The sequence below is a fragment of the Myotis brandtii genome, unplaced genomic scaffold, assembly GCF_000412655.1.
Source record: "Myotis brandtii unplaced genomic scaffold, ASM41265v1 scaffold105, whole genome shotgun sequence".
In the NCBI taxonomy this organism is placed as follows: Eukaryota; Metazoa; Chordata; class Mammalia; order Chiroptera; family Vespertilionidae; genus Myotis; species Myotis brandtii.
The window spans coordinates 6,476,021-6,497,041 of record NW_005353538.1 but is presented as its reverse complement, the minus strand read 5'-3'; the positions used below and the strand labels follow the sequence as shown (position 1 = coordinate 6,497,041).

The following is a 21,021-nucleotide window of genomic DNA, read 5'->3' as shown; positions in this document are numbered from 1 at the left end:
GTATTTAATAGTTCCTTCCTTCTGCTTCCTTTGGGTTTATTTTACTCTTCTTTGTCATATTTCCCTTTTTTAAATGATATCTTAGTGTGGTTTTTTAAAATATATATCTTTTATTGATTTCAGAGAGGAAGGGAGAGGGAGAGATAGAAACATCAATGATGAGAGAGAATCACTGATCATCTGCCTCCTGCATGCCCCCCACTGGGGAGCCCGCAACTCAAGCATGTGCCCTGACTGCAAATCGAACTGTGACCTCCTGCTTCATAGGTCAAGACTCAACCACTGAGCCACGCTGGCCAAGGTTTCATGTTTCTTTTTTGTTGTTGTTAATATTTTTCCATTGATCTTTTATAGAGAGTGGAAGAGAGAGGGAAGGATAGTGAGAAACATCAATGTGAGAGAAACACATCAATTGGTTGCCTCCTGCATGCGGGAGAAGCCTGCAACCAAGGTATGTGCCCTTGACAGGAATCGAACCCGGACCCTTTGGTCTGCAGGCGAACGCTCTAACCACTAAGAAACACTGGCCAGGATATACTTTAGGTTTTGTTTATTATTATTTTCTTAATTGCATATGTGAAATACAAAACTGGTTATGGTTAGCTTTATACTATTTGGTTTTTGAAAATTATTTACATACTTTTAGATTGGGTCTGGGTAAACTATAAAAGATAATAAAATGTGAATGTTATTAAATCAAAAGGTAAGATATAGAGTAAAACAGAAATTATGAGGCAGGGTAGATTTCCAACATGTTGGAATGAATAGGGGGGAAAATGTAATGAGTAGGCATAGAGCTGGTAAAAAATACTACCTAGCCATGACCACTAGATGGCGGAACGATTTTGCAGGACTTAAACCGAATGACATAATAAGCAATCAAAGTTTTAAGGAAAATCCCCCCCAAAATCAAGCTTGTTGCTGCAAGGAAGAACTGGAATTTTCTGTGCTATTTGGGTTGTAGGATGATTTGTGTGTGTTTTTGTTGTCTTAAATTTTGTTTTATTTGGTATAAATGTTTTAAGCTTATAGTATTTCCCAAAGATATTTTAGGCTTTCTGAGTCAACAGAACAGCACCCTGCACATGGTTAAATAAATGGTACTTGAAGTGCTAGAGGTGATGATGATGGTATCTTCATAGTCCTAGAAATAACTCGATACTAACTAGTATTGCTCCAGAAACAACACATTATAAAAGTGAAATTATATAAGAAAAATTTGATCCACAAAATACTAACGTCTGATCTAATATTCTAGGAGACCTTACTGAGCAATAATGAGCACTTACTGGAATTAGGGGGCCAGGACTCCCGGTATTCACTACCTGCTTGAGTTCTGGGTGACTTGCCCCGAACCTGGAGAGCCACACAAAAATCACAAGAATTATGATCAACAGCAGAACTTAACCAAGAAATTTAAATTTTAAAAGTGTGCCTAAAATATACTCTTTCTACCATTTGCCTAGAATATACATCTTCTTCCACAGTGTATAAAACTGTACATATTTATTCTAACAATAATAATGCACATTTATAAAAGGCTTTCTAATTTTCAAGCATTTCCCATATATTGCCTCATCTAATGCGAGCTCATTCAGGGGAGAAGGGGAAGGGAAATAAGCAGTAAAGAGAGAGCTGTGGGGCCAAGCACCACAATTCCTTCGATAGTTAAACAGTTGCTAGGAGTGAGAGTTACCATGAACTCCCTCCCTGGATTGTCAAACCATGATGAAAAGGAAAACCAAAGAGAAAAGCAACTGCAACCTTCAGCAGGGTCTCATCCTTTAGCACTGCCTTCCTCTAGATTAAAATGGATAAAGTTAAGCTTCTTTGAGAGCTTGCCTAAGAGAAACAGCGGAGAACGAGGATTACCCTTTTTTCTTGCTTCTGCTGGGTCTCCATGACATGCAGGCGCTCCATGAGGCTGGAGATGCCCTGCTCCAGGCTGTCGATGGTGTGGTGCTGAGGGTCGTGGCCGCTGAAGCTGTTGCGCAGGCTGCGGAGAGCATCGCGCACGAGCTGCAGGTCGCTGGTCTGTGGGCGAGAGTGAGGTGCTGCTGGCATGCTGCAGGGTCATGTCATTAACCATATCCTGGCCACTGGGCTTAAGAAGACATCGGGGAGGAATTTCCAGGATAGATCTTTTATTTTTGAGGGAGGAGGTGTGGATTATAGGAAATAGTCCTCCACAGAAGCAGGCCTACTGTTTCCCACCAATTCTTCATTTCGAATAACAAGTGCCTCAGATCTTTACACACCCAACAGATGCAAGAATAGGGAAGTGGGATACAAAAGGCGAGCCCACTGGTGATGGCTAAGGTGCTCTTCTGGTTTCAGCTGCAAGTGGCAGGTCTGCACTCAAATCTTAAGAACCTACCCCTCTAGGAGTGATTGAAGCGGCTCCTTTTCCTGCCGCCGGAGGGAGAAAACCATTGCTTTGAGAGCTGTGACTGTTGTAATTGGTCACCTACAGCAGCAAGAAGAAATGATGCTTGTTGTGAGAGAATTCCAAACCAAGATGTCCTGTCTTACTTTTCTTCTTTACATTTGTCACTTTCTGACATAGTTTATAATTATATAATTATATATCTGTTTCATATCTCTATTAGAATGTACAGGGCTTTTTCCCCCTTTGTTCATCGCTGCATCCCCTGTACTTGACCCTTCACAGGCACTGCTGAATGTAGAATAAACAAAAGGGAAACCTCAGCTGGGAAGCCCCCAACCTAGACTCTGCCTGGCCACTGGAGGGCCTGAGAATGCTGCTACAGCACCTCTGGCCTTTGCTTCAGTCATTTAAAAATAAAAACAATGACTAACCTTCCTTCCTTCCTTCCTTCCTTCCTTCCTTCCTTCCTTCCTTCCTTTTTGAAATATCTTTTTATTGATTTCAGAGAGAGAGGAAGGGAGAGAGGGATAGAAACATCAATATTAAGAATCATTGATGCCCTAACCCAGTGGTTCTCAACTTTCTGGCCCTTTAAATACAGTTCCTCATGTTGTGACCCAACCATAAAATTATTTATGTTGCTACTTCATCACTGTAATGTTGCTACTGTTATGAATTGTAATGTAAGTATCTGATATGCAGGATGGTCTTAGGCGACCCCTGTGAAAGGGTCGTTCGACTTGCCAAAGGGGTCGGGACCCACAGGTTGAGAACCGCTCCCCTAACCGGTTTGTCTCAGTGGATAGAGCCTTGGCCTGCAGACTGAAGGGTCCCAGGTTCGATTCTGGTCAAGGGCATGTACCTTGGTTGCGGGCACATTCTCAGTAGGAGGTGTGCAGGAGGCAGCTGATTGATGTTTCTAACTCTCTATCCCTCTCCTTTCCTCTCTGTAAAAATTCAATAAAACTTAAAACTTAAAAAAAACCTTAAAAAAAAAAAAAAGAATCATTGATCAGCTGCCTCCTGCACGTCCCCTACTGGGAATCGAACCAGTAACCCGGGCATGTGCCCTGACTGGGAATTGAACTGTGACCTCCCGGTTCATGGGTCGATGCTCAACTACGGAGCCACACCAACCACGTAACGACTAACTTTTCTTGATCCTGATTCTGAGCCAGGTGGATCTACCAGGACTATGTTTAGTCATCTACCTGGATTATTATTTTTTTTAATTTAAACTCTTTATTATTGAAAGTATTATATATGTCTCCTTTTCCCCCCCATTGACCTCTCCCAGACACTCCCACCCCCCATACCTGGGTTATTTTATGTATTCTTCATAATGGCAGAGAGGGCCACTATTATTTCCATTTTCCAGATGAGCCTTATTTCTAAGGTTCAGAAGCAAGTAAATTAAAGTCACACAATGGTCAAAAGTGGTAAAGATGTACCAATGTTACCCCAATAAATTTAATTTTAGAAAGTGGTAAAGATGTATATGAAACCAGATTTTCTTATCCTGGATTCTGCATTCATAACCCCCTCACCAAATAACCTCCTAAAAAACTGACCTGTGGCCTTGGTTCAGTCCTGATTCAGAAACAAAACCCCCCTCTTTGCCCTTGTAAATGTGGGAGGGAGACCCCGAGTTGGAGGTTACCTCATCTGCCTCTCTTTTCATACAGTGAGCCAAAAGGACATCCTTGTGTTCTAGCTCCCGCTCGAGATCCACCTGCACACCAGAGACTAAGTCAGGAAAGCATTTCTTCAGGCCACAGGGACAGGAAAGTCCGTGGCTGAAGATGTCCCCACCTGCTGGTAACTGGCCTCAGAGAGTTTCCGGAGTGCTTCCTCCAGCTTGGCCTGGTGATGCTGAAGGAGGCGGTCCTTCTGCCCCAGCTCCTTCTGCAGTAGAGAGAGAGCGTTCAGATGTGGCAAAGTCAAGAACATCAAACAGTTCACCCCTTGCGATGCAACTTCCATGGGAGGAAAGCGGAGCCTTGGGGGAACGGTGCTTTCCTCAAGCTACACCCCACACCACACACACCACAGCAGTCTTGCACAGCGCAAAGGGTTCTTGGAAGGGTAAGGAGAAAGGGAACTACTGTTTGCAGAAGGACCACTACATGCTATCCATGCTAGTTAGATAGAAAGGGTAGGACTGAACTGAGGTTGCCACACTCCTAGTTCTGTGCTCCTTCTCCTAGCCATGCTCTCTATCTTCAGGGTTAGGGTGAGTGAATCAAGGGAACACAGAAAAGGATTTCCTTGCCAAAAGCAAGGATGAGCACAGAGTACTTAAGTGCTCTGTGAACAACAGCAACATGGGCTGTTCATAAGACATGGTCAGGTGGAAATTATTTCCAAACTGACGTCCATTCTTACTTTATATTCTCCCAAGAGCCGGTTCCTCTCATCTAGCTTCCTCTGCAGATCCACCTGCAAGAAGGATAAGAAAGAATTAATGGCAGAGAGGTGCTGTCTGCCAAGCCCAGCAGGAAACTAGCTATTTAGTAACCAGGGTTCCTGTGGGAAGCAGAGGGCATGGCTGTGGTAGTCACACAGCTGCTCTGCGTGTCTACACAGACTGTGGACACAGTGCAGCCTCCGTGTCTCGGTGTCCTCAACGCTGAAGGGCTTGAGGCCAGTGTGTTGGAGGCTCTCCCTTGGGAACAGACGCAAGTCTGACAGGAAATAAAATAACTGCAGACACTGAGAGCAGACCTGAAATTGGGAGATTAGGACAGCAGACCTAACGGGACTTCATGCAGGACCCTGTTTTGCTCCTGGGGTTCAGTGAGGTCAGAGTTCATTCATTTAACTCACATTCTGGTTGTGCAGCTCATCTTTGTCCATATTTGCCCGCAGTAGCTCTTGTTTGAGCTGAAGAACAGATGTGTCCTGCTGAGTCAACCTCTGCTGCAAGGCATCCTGGGGGGAAAGCATACTGATTATTGTGGTCCCAATTAATCAGCCAGCCGGTTATTACTAAGTTATTAACCCCCTCACTGCGTATCCAGCATTAATTCTGGCAACGCCAGTGGGAGTGACTTCAGTGGCCACAGGAGATGAGCAGGGGTTTTCTGCCCCTTCCAGGACAGTGGCACCTAAAGGACAATCCTATCCATTGTCCTACCAAACTACATGAAACCCGATTTTTCCTTCACTTGGTACTCACCACTACCCTCTGCATCATTCCTGACGGTGTGGTGTCCTAGGGCGAGGTCTTGGGGAATAAAAAGGACTTAGATTCAAATGACAAGTTCACCACTTACTTTTGTGACTGACCTTGGACGATGCACTCTCCTTCCTCCCCCCTGGCTTTCTCATCTATGTCTTGGGCATATAAATACTCAGTCTACCTCGCTGCTGACTCCCCATTTCCTAGCAAGCCTATCTCTGCCTGCCACCCTATTCATCCAGAATCCCTGAGGTCCCTCCACCCCGCCTCCCAGAGCCCTGCACCTGCTGGGGCTTCCATGCCTAACCTGGACCAGGACTGGGAATATACATAGTTCCATGCTCAGAACTGCTCTTGGACTATGGTTCCTCCTCCCATATCCTAGAACCTTACCAACTTCAGGCTATCTTTCTCTCAGCTTGGACACCCTTGGTTTCTCCCATGCTTAAGAAAAGGTGAGTTATACATACTTACTTAAAAGGGTCATTCCTCCAACCACTGTGACCTCCAATGGAACTGTGGACTGGGGCTGCATTCCAACGTATTGACCCTGACTTTCCTCTCTTTACAGACTACACAGAAATGGTGCGAGCTCTGGAGAAGGTGGGAGCCCATTCCTGAACATGCTGTCTGCCAGGACGGCACATAGCAAAGGCAGTCTAAGAGGCCCTGGCACCAGCAGTTCAGAGGAACATTTCCCAGTGCTCCATGGGAGGAAAAGAGCTTCTGTGGTTAATAATTCTAAACTTGCTTTGGGCCACCTTCCTTACGAGAAACCTCCCCGGGTCCTTTAATATGTTACTATTCACTGTGACTCTTCAAGTCCAGAGGGCAGCTCTCAAACTTACTTGACCATGGAACACGTTTGTTTCTGAAGTATCTCAAAGGATTAAGGCTCTGAAAATGCTCTAGTCTAGCCCACGAATGGAAGTGCAGGGAAGAGGGGAACACTGTTTTCCACTTCCAGTATTTATAAACAGACATGCTCCCACTTGGGTGAAATAACATACATTCAAGGTGATTAGCTATATCACTGGTTGTATGAGCAAGTGATTAAATAATCACATATAGTGGCACACTGTGCAGCCACAAGCAACATGTCAAGCTGTATTTGCTGTATACTATTATTTGGGGGGAAATTATGTATGTACTAGAGGCCTGGTGCACAGATTCATGCACCAGTGGGGTCCCTCGGCCTGGCCTGCGGGAATCAGGCCAAAAATGGCTCTCTGACATAACAACTCCCCTGCCAGCCTGATCGACACCTAACTGCTCCTCTGCCAGCCCAATCGCTCCAACTGCCCTCCCCTGCTGGCCTGGTCACCCCCAACTGCCCTCCCCTGCAGGCCTGGTCACCCCAACTGCCCTCCCCTGCCACCCTGGTCACCCCTAACTGCCCTCCCCTGCTGGCCTGTTTGCCTCCAACTTCCCTCCTTCCCCTACAGGCCTGGTTGCCCTCAACTGCCCTCCCCTGAAGGCCTGGTCGCCCCTAACTGTCCTCCCCTGCTGGCCTGATTGCCCACAACTGCCCTCCCCTGCAGGCCATCTTGTGGCCACATGGGAGCGGCCATCTTGTGTGTTGGAGTGATGGTCAATTTGCATATTACCTCTTTATTATATAGGGTGCACTAGAGGCCTGGTGCACTGAATTCGTGCACTGGGGGGGGGGGGCCCCCTCAGCCCAGCCTGCGCCCTTTCGCAGTCCAGGAGCCCTTGGGGGATGTCCGGCTGACGGCTTCTGGCTGAGCGGCAATCCCCCTGTGGGATCGGGCCAAAACCAGCTCTCCAACATACCCCGAGGGGTCCTGGGTTGTGAGAGGGCGCAGGCCAGGCCGAGGGACCCAACCAGTGCATGATCGGGGCCTTGGAGAGACGCGGGAGGTTGGCCAGCCAGTGAGGGACTGTGGGAGGGCTCCAAGGCGTGTCCGGTCCATCTCACATAGTCCCGATCAGCCGGATCCCAGCAGCAAGCTAACCTACCAGTGCACGTCATAGTAAGCAGTTGAGCGGCCTTAGCATATCATTAGCATATTACACCTTGGCCAACCAGTCCACCAGACACAGCATATTAGGCTTTTATTATATAGGATTTGTTGATAACTGATAAGTTGCCTCCAGGAGGAAGAACTAGGTGACTGGGGGGACAGGGCCAGAAGTCAGGCTTTTCAAGGATTATCTTTTTGTACCTTATTGACTTTAAACCATTTCAATACTATTAACTATTCAAGAACTAAGTAAATTACAATTTTTAAGAGGATATACCTCTTTAGAACAGATATAAAAATAAAACTGAAGAGAACTGTAGGAATTGATTGTTTATAGATAGAAACAAACAAAGCAGCACAGAGGGAAGTGGCAGCACCAGGGGTCATAACCCCCAGAAATGAGCCTCAGCAAAACGAAGGTGGATATTCCTTACCACATCTCACTTCCCATCCACAAAGCTCTCCCTTTCCTAACAGCACAGAGTCCGCCAAAGGCCCCACCATGTATACAAAGAAAGACTAGAGGACCCATCCAGCCTCCTAGCACCTACTCTTACCAGTAGACTACTCGACCTTGTAGATAATTTATTTAAAGATTTAAATGTCTTCCTTTTTACCTTTATCCCCTGTAAGTTTCTGGCTTCTTGTTTACATTTCAGCAAGTCCTTCTGCAAAGCAAACACAGTTAGATCAGATGGAGCATCTGGGCTGCTTCAGATGCGTTACCTCGTTCTGTCAGTAGGAACGCAAAACTCAGATAACCATCCTATGAAAAAGTAACTGTGTACTGAGGCAGAAAGGTCTGGTCCAGTGAACAGTGAAGGCTGACCCAGTCCATTCTGCCCTGTGGCACCCAGGCCCAACGCCAAGAAAGAAGACACCACACAGTCCCATAGGCTTTCACTCCTACAATTAGCAATCTTCACCACCAGGAAACGGAATCATAATAATCTAAATCCCTCTCATGAAATACGTGATCCATCTCAATATGCCTACCCCCAATGTCTTCAATGATTATCTTCGTTTCTAATGTTTAACCAAGGGTCAAACTGCTACTGATTCTCCAAGAGCGTGTTGTTTTTCATGGACCAAACAAAAATAAATTTAGCCCAATAATGCAGTGCCAAGTAATTACCCCTCCTTGACAATAGATTAAACATACGTATATGATTATCACTAGGAAAGAGATTTTAGGAGAGGAACACCCATAACTCGGACCCACTCTCATCTTATTGCATCACATCAAGAGTTTGGAATTAACACATCCAAAATGGAAACGGTTAACCTGGACTCCACAGATGGGCTCCAAAAATTCAAGTCAGTGAGTGTGTGTGCATGTGCTCTTGCATATTTCTGGGGAGAGGGTTAATGGTTTTAGGCTATACTTAGGGCTCAAAAAAAAGTTAAGATCCACTGACCTAAAATAATTCTGGGAAGTATTCATTTAAAAAGATCTGGACTCTGCCCTAGCCAGTTTGGCTCAGTGGACAGAGTGTCGGCCTGCAGACTGAAGGATCCTGGCTTCAGTCGGGGTGCATGTGATAGGCAACTAGTCGATGTGTCTCTCTCACATAAATGTTTCTCTCTCTGTGTCTCTCCCCCTCCCTCCCACTCTCTCTAGAAATGAATGGGAAAATATTCTTGGGTGAGGATTAACAACAACAAAAAGATACTGGACTATATTTGATAATATTATACTGCATATTTGAAAGTTGCTAAGAGAGTAGATCTTAAAAGATATCATCACAAGAAAAAAATTTTAACTATGTGATCATTTCTATATATATATCTACACATAATATATATGAAACCAATAAGATGTTTATCTGAAACTAATACAGACTGAAGGATCCTGGCTTCAGTCGGGGTGCATGTGAGAGGCAACTAGTCAATGTGTCTCTCTCACATCTCTCTGTGTCTCTCCCCCTCCCCCCACTCTCTCTAGAAACGAATGGGAAAATATTCTTGGGTGAGGATTAACAACAACAAAAAGATACTGGACTACATTTGATGATATTATACTGCATATCTGAAAGTTGCTAAGAGAGTAGATCTTAAAAGATATCACAAGAAAAAATTTTTAACTATGTGATCATTTCTATATATATATACACATAATATATATGAAACCAATAAGATGTATATCTGAAACTAATATGTTTATGTCAATTATAAAAAAGAGCATACTGATAATACATCCAATTTTTATTTTATATTAGTTAAAAAAATAATGAAACATTTCAAACATAAAAGGTATAATGACATAGATGCCTATTACTCATCACTGAGATTAAAAAGATGTTACCTTTTGCCATATATAGGACACATCTCTCTTTCAATCAAAGGCATAATACAGACATAGGTACAGCTAGAGTCATGAGTCGGCATCCCTTACCCCCTCCCTATTACTGTCCTGAAGTTTGAATTTTTTTCAAAGGGTACATGTCCTGACATACCTTTAGGTCCTGATTCTCCTCCACACTCTGATCCAGACGACTTTGGATTATAATCTGAACATAAGGCAAAAAGAGATGGTTAAGTACCTCTGCTGTGAAATTCAGAGGCCATTCATTCAATAGGTATCTATTGAACACTTACTACTGTGGATACAAAGGATAGAAAACAGTCTAGTGGACGCATATGCCCAGGGAGATGGAAGCAGATAAATATGGACAAAGTTTACAGTAGAGTGAGTAAATATGTGTTGGATGCAGGATGTTGGGCAAATCTGTGAAATTCAGAGGCCATTCATTCAATAGGTATCTACTGAACACTCACTACTGTGGATACAAAGGATAGAAAACAGTGCCTGCTCTCTAGTGGACGCATATGCCCAGGGAGATGGAAGGAGATGAATATGGACAAAGTTTATAGTAGAGTAAGTAAATATGTGTTGGATGCAGGAGGTTGGGCAAAGGCAAAGAGAAACAGCAAGGGATGAAGTTGGAGAGAAAAATAGGGGCCAGATCATGAAAGGCCAGAGAGGGCAATGGGGAATCCATGAAACATTTTAGGCGAAGAGATGAGAAAATGAGGTTTCCCTTAAAGGTAAATCATTCTTGCTGTTTTATACAAAATGAATCAGGAAGAACAGGAGAGGAATCAGGAAAGCTAGTTAGAAGGTCGCTAGAATATTGGATAAAGGCCTGAATTAAAGTAGTGGCTGTGAGAATGGAGAAAACTGGATGAAGATATTTAAAAAGTCAACTGACAAAATTTAGTGACTAATTGGTTATAGAGGGAAGGGTCAGACAGGATTAAAAAAATGATATTTAGATTTTTGTTTTGGGTATTTGGCTAGATGGACAGTAATAAAAAACACAATCCAAAAGGACAAGTAGTTTTGGTGGTGGTGAGAGAAGGGAGAGAAAAGCTGTTTAATTTAGGATGCACTGAAATGGAGATGCTGATGGAATACCCAAGTGGAGGTAATAACAGGCAATTGCATGTTGCATATATAAATCTAGAAGTCCACAGAGAAACTGAGCTAGAAATAAATATTTGAGGCGACATCTGAGTCAGGTGGGAGGTGAATGAAGCCATGGGGGCACCTATTACCCAGGGGAAAGCATGAGACAGGAGAGGGTCCTAGGAGCAAGCATTTAAGGCTCAGGCAGAAAAGGCCCCTGAATGTAATGCCCGAGGGTAGGGTCCTGGGACTGTTCTGGCATTAGCATATCTCCAGCACCTTGAAACAGCAACTAGCACAGTCAGCGCTCAATAAATATTTGCTGGTTGATTAAATGAATGAAAGGAAGATAGAAGGGAAAAGTACTCTAAAATAGAAGAGAAAAACCAGGAGAGCTGGAGTTAGGGAAGAGTGCATTTCAAGCAGGTGCAGACAAACGTGGTCAAATGCTAAAAACAAATCAAGTAAATTAACCAGATTATTTGGTTTTGTCACAAAAGATGGAGCTCACCAGTTGCTCCTCTGGATTGACTCCTGGTTCACAGAGGGCCAAGGGCCTGTCCTGCTCATCTTCAGGTAAGGACCCACTGAGCAGCAAGGCCTGGGTAACCACAAACACAGAAAGAAATGTACCTCCATCAGAGAACTGAGTCTGGGGTTGGTGGGCTCATCCCTTATTGAAATCACTCTGGGCTTCCTCCAGAAATTTCCTTGGTAATTTGTGACCCTGGTCCTTAGATACCTCCAACTGCTCATCTTGGGTCTATCTGGAGTTCCTCTGCTCCAAGGCTCTTTGGCTCCAGAAAACAATCTAAAATAAACATTCCTCTTGGAAGCAGCATTTCAAAACCAGAGCCCCTCAAACTGAATTTTGCCAGCTGGGAAATGAACCAAAAGCAGTGTAGAATTTTCTAGCATATGAAAGTTTATTATAATAAATTAGTTAGAATTTATAGCACTGCCTTGGGTTTGTTAGAATAATTCTGCATTTTAACTCCCCAAGGCAACCTGATAGAACAAGAAGGAAAACATACTTGCAGAGAAATATGGGCATTCATTTCCACTCCCCACACCAGGCTTTGTTTTCATCAGAATATGGAGGGGGCAGATTTACCCTAAAGCTAAGGAAGCTCAAACTCAAGGGCCCCTCACCTGTTCTGCCCTCCCAAGTTCCTATATCTAATATTGGATGCATAATCTGTAATCTTAGTCTTTTTAAAAATATATTTTTTTATTGATTTCAGAGAGGAAGGGAGAGGGAGAGAGAGATAGAAACATCAATGAGAAAGAATCATCGATAGCTGCCTCCTGCATGGGGATTGAGCCCCCCACTAGGGATTGAGCCTGCAACCTGGGCATGGAGTCCTCAACCTGAGCATGTGCCCAAACCGGGAATCGAACCATGGTCGACACTCAACCACTGAGCCACACCGGCCAGGCTGTAATCTTAAAGATGGCCTCCCAAACTGTGTACTTTTGGACTCACAAAACTTGGATCTACCCCTGCAGGCAGGTATTACAAGACCTACCAGCTGAATGAAAGATTTAAAAATGTGTCCTCGTCTTATATCACGAGCTTTCTTAATCCAATCAAGAGAAGAGTTACAGAGATGAAATCCTGTTTCAATAAATAGTATAACACAAATTAACCACAAATGTTGGTATATACGAATCCAACCACTGGTTGGTCTACCAAGCACTAATTAATACTAAAAGTTTAGTAAATCAAATTAATTTGGTTATCCCATGGGGTTGTGGCAAAAGGTATGCATAGACAAGTGTAAGAAGCCACAGAGCTGCAGGTATCTAAGAGAGCCATGTTACAGAAACACTGACCCTAATGGCAAAGTGCTGGATGGGCTCTAACGAGAGCCAGGAATAAGTCAGAAACCGGGTGTGGCCTAGCACACAACTTGTTCACCCCTGAAGGAGTTAAAACGCCGGTGGCTGCTGTGAGCCCCATTGTATTCCATAGGGAACTGAATTCTCATTGTGGTCATGTGCCTGTGATTAAACGCCTCTGTTTGCAGAGAATATTAGGATGCTGACTTTCTGCCTATCGATTCTCTTCTTTTTCTGTGTAATCCGCCATCGGGTTTCTTCCAGACTGAAAAATGCAAACCAAACTGATGGATATCTATGTTCATATAATCACATTATCCTGGGGAAACTTGGTTGGGTGTAACCCCAAAGTTTTTCATGCTTTAATAGTTTAAATTAAAGGACAGCACACACACACACACACACACCATTAATTAAACCATTCCTTAATGGAGTGGTAGAAAATGTTTATCTAAAAGGCAGACATTTAAAATATACAAAGAGCCCAGCCTGTGTAGCTCAGTGGTTCAGCGTTGACCTATGAACCAGGAGGTCATGGTTTGATTCCCAGTCAGGGCATATGGCTGGGTTGCCAGCTCAATCCCCATTGTGGGGTGTGCAGGAGGCAGCCGGTCAATGAATCTCTCTCATATTGATGTTTCTATCTCTCTCTCCCTCTTCCTTCCCCTCTGAAATCAATAAAAATATATTTTAAAAAACTTTAAAGCATACAAAGAAAATGGGTGGGAAATCAACAACTCTCCGGGGAGGAATATTTAGGCAGTAAACATTCCTCCAACCCTTCTCCGTTCCTGGGGCATACATTATGCAAATATTTTACCACAGCACCAGTCTCCCTTTTTTTAAGGAACCCTTTGTGTCCTCACCCTGTTGCTGGTTGGCTGTCAGCACCGCCTCCACCGCCAGCCGGCTGCCAGAACCTCTCACATAATGTGGGCTTTGTTTATGTCTCCATAAATATTTGACAATTCAAGAGCAGTGCAGTTCCCAGCACAAACAGAAAGGAATATTCCTAGACAATTTCAGGGTCATCAGCACACTACAAGGGCTCGCCCAAATAGAGACAGATGCACAAAGACAGAGGGCTGGGGGGTCATTTCAGGGTAGAAACCAAGTCAAGTGGGTCAGCCGGCCTCTGGGAGATTTCCTGAGCTGGCACTGAAGGTATAGGAAAGACTGAAGGGCTTTGTTGCTCAAAGAAAACCTCTTCTACCTGATGAGGAAGCCTTGGCATTCACTCGCAAACGCATTAGGAGCGAGCGGAATCCTTTAGCTAGATTCAGACAGAGACCTTGGTATTACGGGCTCCCGCACCCTTCCTGAAACAGTCCTAGGAGACAATCCCTGACTCTTCAGAGTGCCATTATTTGGGGAAAGCTGCAACTGCACGGCTGTAGCTGCAGCTCGGGCAGGAACCCACCTGTGAGCTGAGAGCCAGAACAAGGGTTTGGTAGGGCTTGATGGCTCCCAGGCTCGTAGAACTCCTGACAATTGTGTTGTAAACAGGAGCCCATCTGGTCCATGTAAGAGCTTTACTCACAGAGAAGGAATTGTCTGCCCTTTGAGTCACACTCCCTCTGTCCAAACTCCCCATTCAACTCTGACCTCACACAAAACTGAGTCAGTTTATTTTCAACTGACACCAGTGATTTAAGAATAATAATCAGTTGGTGCGCGGAAGACGAACGACAAGGGAAGGAGCTACCTGTAATCCTGATATCATTTTCTTGGCTTCCTCCATTTCTTTTTCTAAATGTTCTTGTTGTTCCAACAGCTGTTCTTCCCATGAAGTCTCCAGACAGGTGGTGGGGCTACCTGGTCGCCAGTCTCGGGATAATGGAGAGTCTGTCTCCTCTACAACACGAAAGGCGGGAGTACAGTCCATGTTGAAGAAAACTGAGTTTCCGGCAGGAAGCGTTCACAGTCCTCGCATTCACAGGTTCAGGTCACTGCCTCCTGAACCTGTCCTCGCTCACAGCCTGGACTCGCCACCAGGTGGGGTTGTGAGACATAAAGAATTGGCTATTAACTCAGACCCCAGGCTCAAGGGAGCAACACTTACTCTGTTGGGGAAACACATCCTCTTCAGAACGTTTAGGAAGCAATAAGACCTCCTTTTTGGGAGTCTTGGTATGGGACATATAGATTTTACTATTAATTCTCTAGAACTGGCACTCCCGGAGCTTGATTCTGCCAGGTACAAAGAGGGGAGCTGTCAGAGGCCATGAAAACAAAAGTCCTGTTGGTTGCTCGGGAGATTCAGAGACCATTCTGTCATATAACAGTGTCTCACACAGTAAAGCATATTTGCACAAATTGTTTAATCTCTCTCTCTGGTTTTGTTTTATTTTCCTGCCTTTACAAGCTCTTCTAATTTAATTCATAAAAATGAGTATAGTAAGTCGAATCCCTCTGGGTTTCTGTGAAGATTAAATGAGGTAATTTATGCCCAGGGCCATGTGGTGTGGAGCCCAGAGCAAGCACTCAATAAATGCTCTCCCTCTCCCTCCTCAGGGTCCCAGGAGTGTCTGCCTCAGTAACATGCTCAGTGGTACTCTTTGATACGAATGCCAGGTTTAGAGAGGGAACAGAATAAGGAAGAAATCAATTCCAGTTTTTCTTCTGAGGGCGTCGGTTGCATTGTATCTCCTAATAGGCGAATCAAACTCTATCTAAATCACGTGTTTTGCTTCTTCCTGCTTTCCTCTATGTTTATGTGAGTAAACAGAGAGCAACTGAAACAGAGGAAGGAGAAGTCTAAACAAAGGGAACTCCTCGTGGTCCTTTCTGTAGCCCTCATACCAAACCTGATGTAGACCTGCTCTCTACTGTACATTCTCACAGACACCTCAGCAACTCCTCTATATTCCTGGCCCTAATTTAAGCAAGAGAAGGACTGAAATTATTTGAATAACACAGAAATCATAAAATCTATTTATGTGAATAAGGCTTCCGACTGTTCCAAAGTCATTTCCTAATTCATAGGCAGGGGGCCGAGGAACAGCCTGTCTATACTGCTGCAAGATTTTTGACAGCTAGGACATTGGAAGTGACATTCTCTAAGAGGGTAACTATGTTCGTTGGCTCTAAAGCATTACAGCCCTGCAGAGCTGAGCCTGCAGACACAGACTATGGAGAGGCACAAGGATCCCCAAACTCTTCAAGCTGAGAGCTATTCCTTGAGCCAACCCAGGCACCCACGAAATAGTACCTGTCCTGTTCTCTATTCCTCCAGAGGGAATAATCACAAACTCTGCCTTCTCCTCCGACTGGGTGATAATGGATTCGCTCTTTGCACTGTGGATAGGACTGGGTGAAGTCAGGCTGTGATAAAAGGAAGAGAAACAATTATTATGAACAGTTGTTTAGAAGCCAACTTTCATTAATTAATCCCAGAGACATATTTCTTTAAAGTTTTGTTTTTCATATATATATATAGTTTTGTTTTATACACACACACACACACACACAAATATACACTGAGTGGCCAGATTATTATGACCACCTGACGTTTGTAGGCAAATTAGCTATAATTTCGCACTGAAGTTGCTAGAGGGCCAGACCATTATAAATAGGGAAGCAGGTTGTTTACCATGACAGTAGAAGTGATTTTTTTTCTGAAGATATGGGTAAACAACGCGATTTAACAACCTTTGAACGTGGGAGATATTTGAACGTGAGTGGCCAGATTATTATGACCACCCCATTAGTACTTCGTTGGGCCACCTTTTGCCTTCAATACTGCAGCGATTCTTCTTGGCATTGACTCCATGAGATGTTGAAAGGTGATGCGAGGAATCTGACACCATGCCCGATGAATAGCACTGTCCAGTTCTGTGAGATTTGATGGTTGTGGAACCAGCTGCCTGATGGCTCTTTTAACTTCGTCCCACAAATGCTCAATTGGATTGAGATGTGGTGATTGTGGGGGCCACCTAAGCACGGTAAAGTCTCCCTCATGTTCTTGAAACCACTCCTGCACAATACGAGCACCGTGGCATGGCACATTGTCTTGTTGGAAGAAGCCATATCCATTGGGATACGCCATCAACATGATAGGATGAACTTGATCAGCAACGATACTTAGGTATGTTGTGCTATTCAGACATTGTTCCACATGAATTAAAGGGCCCAAATCATGCTAGGAAAACATGCCCCAAACCATAACACTGCCCCCACCAGCTTGAAGGGCTGTACTCATGCATGTGGGGTGCATGCTTTCATGCTGTTTCCGCCAAATTCTCACTCTGCCATCTACATGATGCAACTGGAAACGTGATTCATCGGACCACATGACTTTTTTCCAATGCTCAACTGTCCAAACCTTGTGTTCCTGTGCAAATCGGAGACGTTTTATCTTGGTAACTGCAGACAGCAAAGGTGTTCGAACAGGCCTTCGGCTTCCATATCCCATACGATGCAGTGTATGGCTAATTTGCCTACAAACGTCAGGTGGTCATAATAATCTGGCCACTCAGTGTATATTTGTGTGTATTTGTATGTGTGTGTGTATTTCAGAGGAAGGGAGAGAGAGATAGAAAATCAATGATGAGAGAGAATCATCAATCAGCTGCCTCCTGCATGCGCTCTACTGGGGATGGAGCCTGCAACCCAGGAGTATGCCCTTGCCGGGATTTGAACCCGGTACCCTTCAGTCCGCAGGCTGACACTGTATCCACCGAGCCAAACAAGCTAGGGCCCAGAGATATGTTCTTACCCATCTTACTCCTACTGCCTAAAACAGTACCTGGCCCACAGTAAGAACAAATATTTGTTGAATGAATAAATGTGTTGAATGAAATGAAAGTTGAATGAATAAATGACCCAGTCCTAGGAAATCTTTTACACAACAAGGCTGCCTTGAAGCTTAATTCACTGAGAAGAAATTTATCAGAATTGGTAATCTATCATTTTAAAAAGCTTCTGGGTTTTTGTGTGTGTGTTTGTTTCTTTTTAGTCCTTACCCGAGGATATGTTTTTATTGATTTTAGAGAGAGTGAAGGGAGAGTGAGAGAAACATTGAGGTGAGAAACAGCTATTAGTTGCCTCTCATATGCATCCCAACTGGGATTGAACCCCCAACCTAGGTATGTGCCCTGACTGGGAATCAAACCCACAACCTTTTGGTGTACGGCTGACGCTCAACCAACTGAGCCACCTGGCCAGGGCAAGTTTTGTTTTGTTTTTTACTCACTACCATTACCATCCTGGGCCCAAGTTTGGAGACTGATATAGTATGTGTTTTTACTATCTTTGAATACTTGAAGGAAAATCTATTCCAATATACTGATCCTTCACACACACAAGCAATACCAGCAGAGTAATCACACCAAATCAGCTCTGGGCTGATGCCAAAGGAGAGGAAAGAGTGGAAGGTGCCTCAGCAGGAAGAAAGTGCTGGGGTGTGGACAGCACCAGGATGGACAAAGGAGCAGCGATGTATCAATGAAGCTAGGACATGATAAGGAAAAGGGTAACAGGTCAAAAGGGGAACACCTGCTTGGGCATGGTAAAGGTTTACTTGACTTACTCCCAGAGTTACTTATATGTCTGCCACACTAGTTTCAAACTGTCATGAGCAACTCGCAACAATTCTTAAGTTCTGATATAATTACTGGCCTTGGAAGGAACTGTTCGGGTTTGGGGGGAAATGGAATTTTAAATCTCCAGAAGAACAGCAAAGCTATGACAAGCCGGGGATGTGAGGCTGAAGCTCGCAGCTGCAGAGCCCGTTTCTCTGCATTGCACCTTGAGCACATCGGCACTGAAACACTGTCAGGGGCCATGGGGGCTGCAGGCCCAGCCCCGTCTCAGGAATTCTTTCCAGATCCATTACCTAGACAACAGGGACAGAGTCTAGGATTCACTGACCCACTTAACATGCCCCTGACGTCTCCCAGGCTAATCCTCACAGCCACGAGCAGGAGTTAACATTTCTTCTTTCTAGAAACCAGTAAAAACAAGAGGCAAGCACAGAGGAGGTACCTAGAGAATTCAGAGCCCCTGAAGCAACCTGAGGACTAGGTTCTCATCCTCCTCGTTGTCCAAAGTTTAAAGGCTTCAGTGGGAATGCCCTCAACCAGTAATACATTCTCATCCTTATTAGAACACACAAAAAAATTTAAAGTTGTTGCTTCTTCAACTTAAAGAAAGGAAGTTAACCAGACCTATAGATCTACAACCCAAACAAGCAAGGGGGGTGAAGAGTGGCAAGAAGTGGTATTTAGAAAAGGTAATTGCGCCCTAGCCGGTTTGGCTGAGTGAATAAAGCATCAGCCTGTGGACCAAAGGGTCCCAGGTTTGATTCCGGTCAAGGCCAGTACCTCGGTTGCAGACTCCTCCCCAGCGCAGGCCCTGTCCGGGGCTCCTGCAGGAGGCAACCAATCAATGTGTTTCTCTCACATCGATGTTTCTCTCTGTCTTTCCCTCTCTCTTCCACTCTCTCTAAAAGATCAATGGAAAAATATCCTTGGGTGATGATTTAAAAATAAATAAATAAAGTGTAATTTTTAAAAAAGAGAGAGTGAAATTTCTTTTAAAAAAAAGATAGATAGATAGATAGATAGATAGAAAGGTAATTGCTTTATAGAATTCTCTTATCCACCTTTCACTACTTAGGCAATCTGACTTCCAGGCCAACATGCATTAGCTGCTGGAAAAGCACTAGTCTAGGGGTACTATCTATAATAATAAAAGTGTAATATGCTAATTAGACCGGACAGCCGAAGGACCTTCTGGACGACTTTCTGGACAAAGCTGGGGCTACGAGGGCCAAGCCCCTTGCACAAATTTCATGCATTGGGCCTTTAGTGTTATTTATAAAGAAACAGATTTAAGCCCTAGCTGGTTTGGCTCAGAGGATAGAGCGCCGGCCTGTGGACTAAAGGGTCCCGGGTTCAATTCCAGTCAAGGGCACATGGCCGGGGGTGCTGGCTCAATCCCCACTAGAGGGTGTCCAGGAGGCAGCCAGTCAATGATTCTCTCTCATCATTGATGTTTCTATCTTTCTCTCCCTCTCTGAAATCAATAAAAATATATATATATTAAAAAGAAACAGATTTATGACTGCTCAGGCCTCAGCATTCGCCTTCCTATAGCAATTGGGATCCATGTGCCGAAAGAGGCCTGAAACAGCTGCTCCTCTTTGAGAACGAAGACACTTCCTCAGCTGACAAGGTGCTGTCGTTGACAGGTCCCACCGGCTGCATTTGGACGGGCCACGGTGGGTGATGTGTGAGACGGGGTGGGTTGGGAGGGTGGTGTGAACCAGGACGCTGGAAAACTGCTTTCCTAAAAGCAGAGACGCATGCTCAGCTCCACCTCCTCGCTCCTGAGTGAGCTGTCTCCCACATAAGGGCAGAAGGAGGCGGATGTCTGCATATCCAAACCCACTGGGGGAGTGGCCGAGCAGCCAGAAGAAAACAACATTTTTCTTTCTTGAATTGAGGCTGCCAGTGTGTGAGGCCAGAGAGCTAAGACCATGGCACTGGAGGCCAAGTTAAAAGAGAAAGGACTGAGGAAGAAAAATCCTGAGGCAAGAAGAACCTCATGAATGAGGATAGTGCATTAGGTCCTCTGCCTCAAGCCAGAGGAAAGTATTTTCACACTAATTACATGCTGTAGGCTCGGCCCGATTCGCTTTGAAGCCCTATTTCATAAGCAAGTAATCCCCTACCTGCCATCATAATCCTCTCAAATCAGGGAACAAGTGATTACAAATCAGGTCCCACCGATACACTTAATCCCCACAGGTTTAACGTCCCTCCAACCTTAATGTATCAGAAAGGGCCACAGGAAAAGGCGTCCTGTTCCCCCTGAAGTGCCTTCCCTGAGCAGAGACAAGACAGGGTAAAGGGCCACTCCTTCCCCCATGCTGGCCCAGCTCCCTCACCGCTGCATGTTATGGTGATAATCCCAGCGCCCTCACCGCTGCATGTTAAGGTGATAATCCCAGGCCAGCAGCCCGTTCTCCCCATACAACGCCCCCACCATCCGCGTCCATCTCTGGCCACCGGCACCCTCCCGCCGGGCTCTGCTCCCACCCAGGCCCCCACCTCCAAAGCCCAAGTGGCCTCAGCTCACCATTTGACTTGCGTCCCTCCCATGGTCCCCTCCTGCTCCGGGCTCAGCGAGCCTGCTTGCCTGGGTGAAGCGGGGGGCTGAGAGTCACAGCGCCCCCCGATGCGGGCATGTCTCCCCGAGCGGGGGCAGGCCG

General features: G+C 45.0%; 1 protein-coding gene across 5 annotated transcripts in view; it reads right to left on the bottom strand.

Moving 5' to 3' along the window:
• Positions 1-21,021, bottom strand: part of DIXDC1 (DIX domain containing 1) — a 62,903-nt gene that overhangs the window by 12,505 nt on the left and 29,377 nt on the right. For 4 of the 5 annotated variants that reach the window (XM_014539534.1, XM_014539541.1, XM_005856840.2 and 1 more), the window contains 12 exons: positions 16,018-16,130; positions 14,512-14,660; positions 11,476-11,565; positions 10,012-10,065; positions 8,173-8,223; positions 5,216-5,320; positions 4,775-4,828; positions 4,202-4,294; positions 4,050-4,121; positions 2,378-2,467; positions 1,873-2,034; positions 1,290-1,356 (listed from right to left, as the gene is read on the bottom strand). In XM_014539534.1, coding sequence (XP_014395020.1) covers positions 1,290-1,356; positions 1,873-2,034; positions 2,378-2,467; positions 4,050-4,121; positions 4,202-4,294; positions 4,775-4,828; positions 5,216-5,320; positions 8,173-8,223; positions 10,012-10,065; positions 11,476-11,565; positions 14,512-14,660; positions 16,018-16,130 — 1,100 coding nt within the window. Of the gene's footprint in view, positions 1-1,289; positions 1,357-1,872; positions 2,035-2,377; positions 2,468-4,049; positions 4,122-4,201; positions 4,295-4,774; positions 4,829-5,215; positions 5,321-8,172; positions 8,224-10,011; positions 10,066-11,475; positions 11,566-14,511; positions 14,661-16,017; positions 16,131-20,888; positions 21,016-21,021 lie in introns of those variants that run through there. The other variant, XM_005856839.2, reaches the window with a different exon arrangement.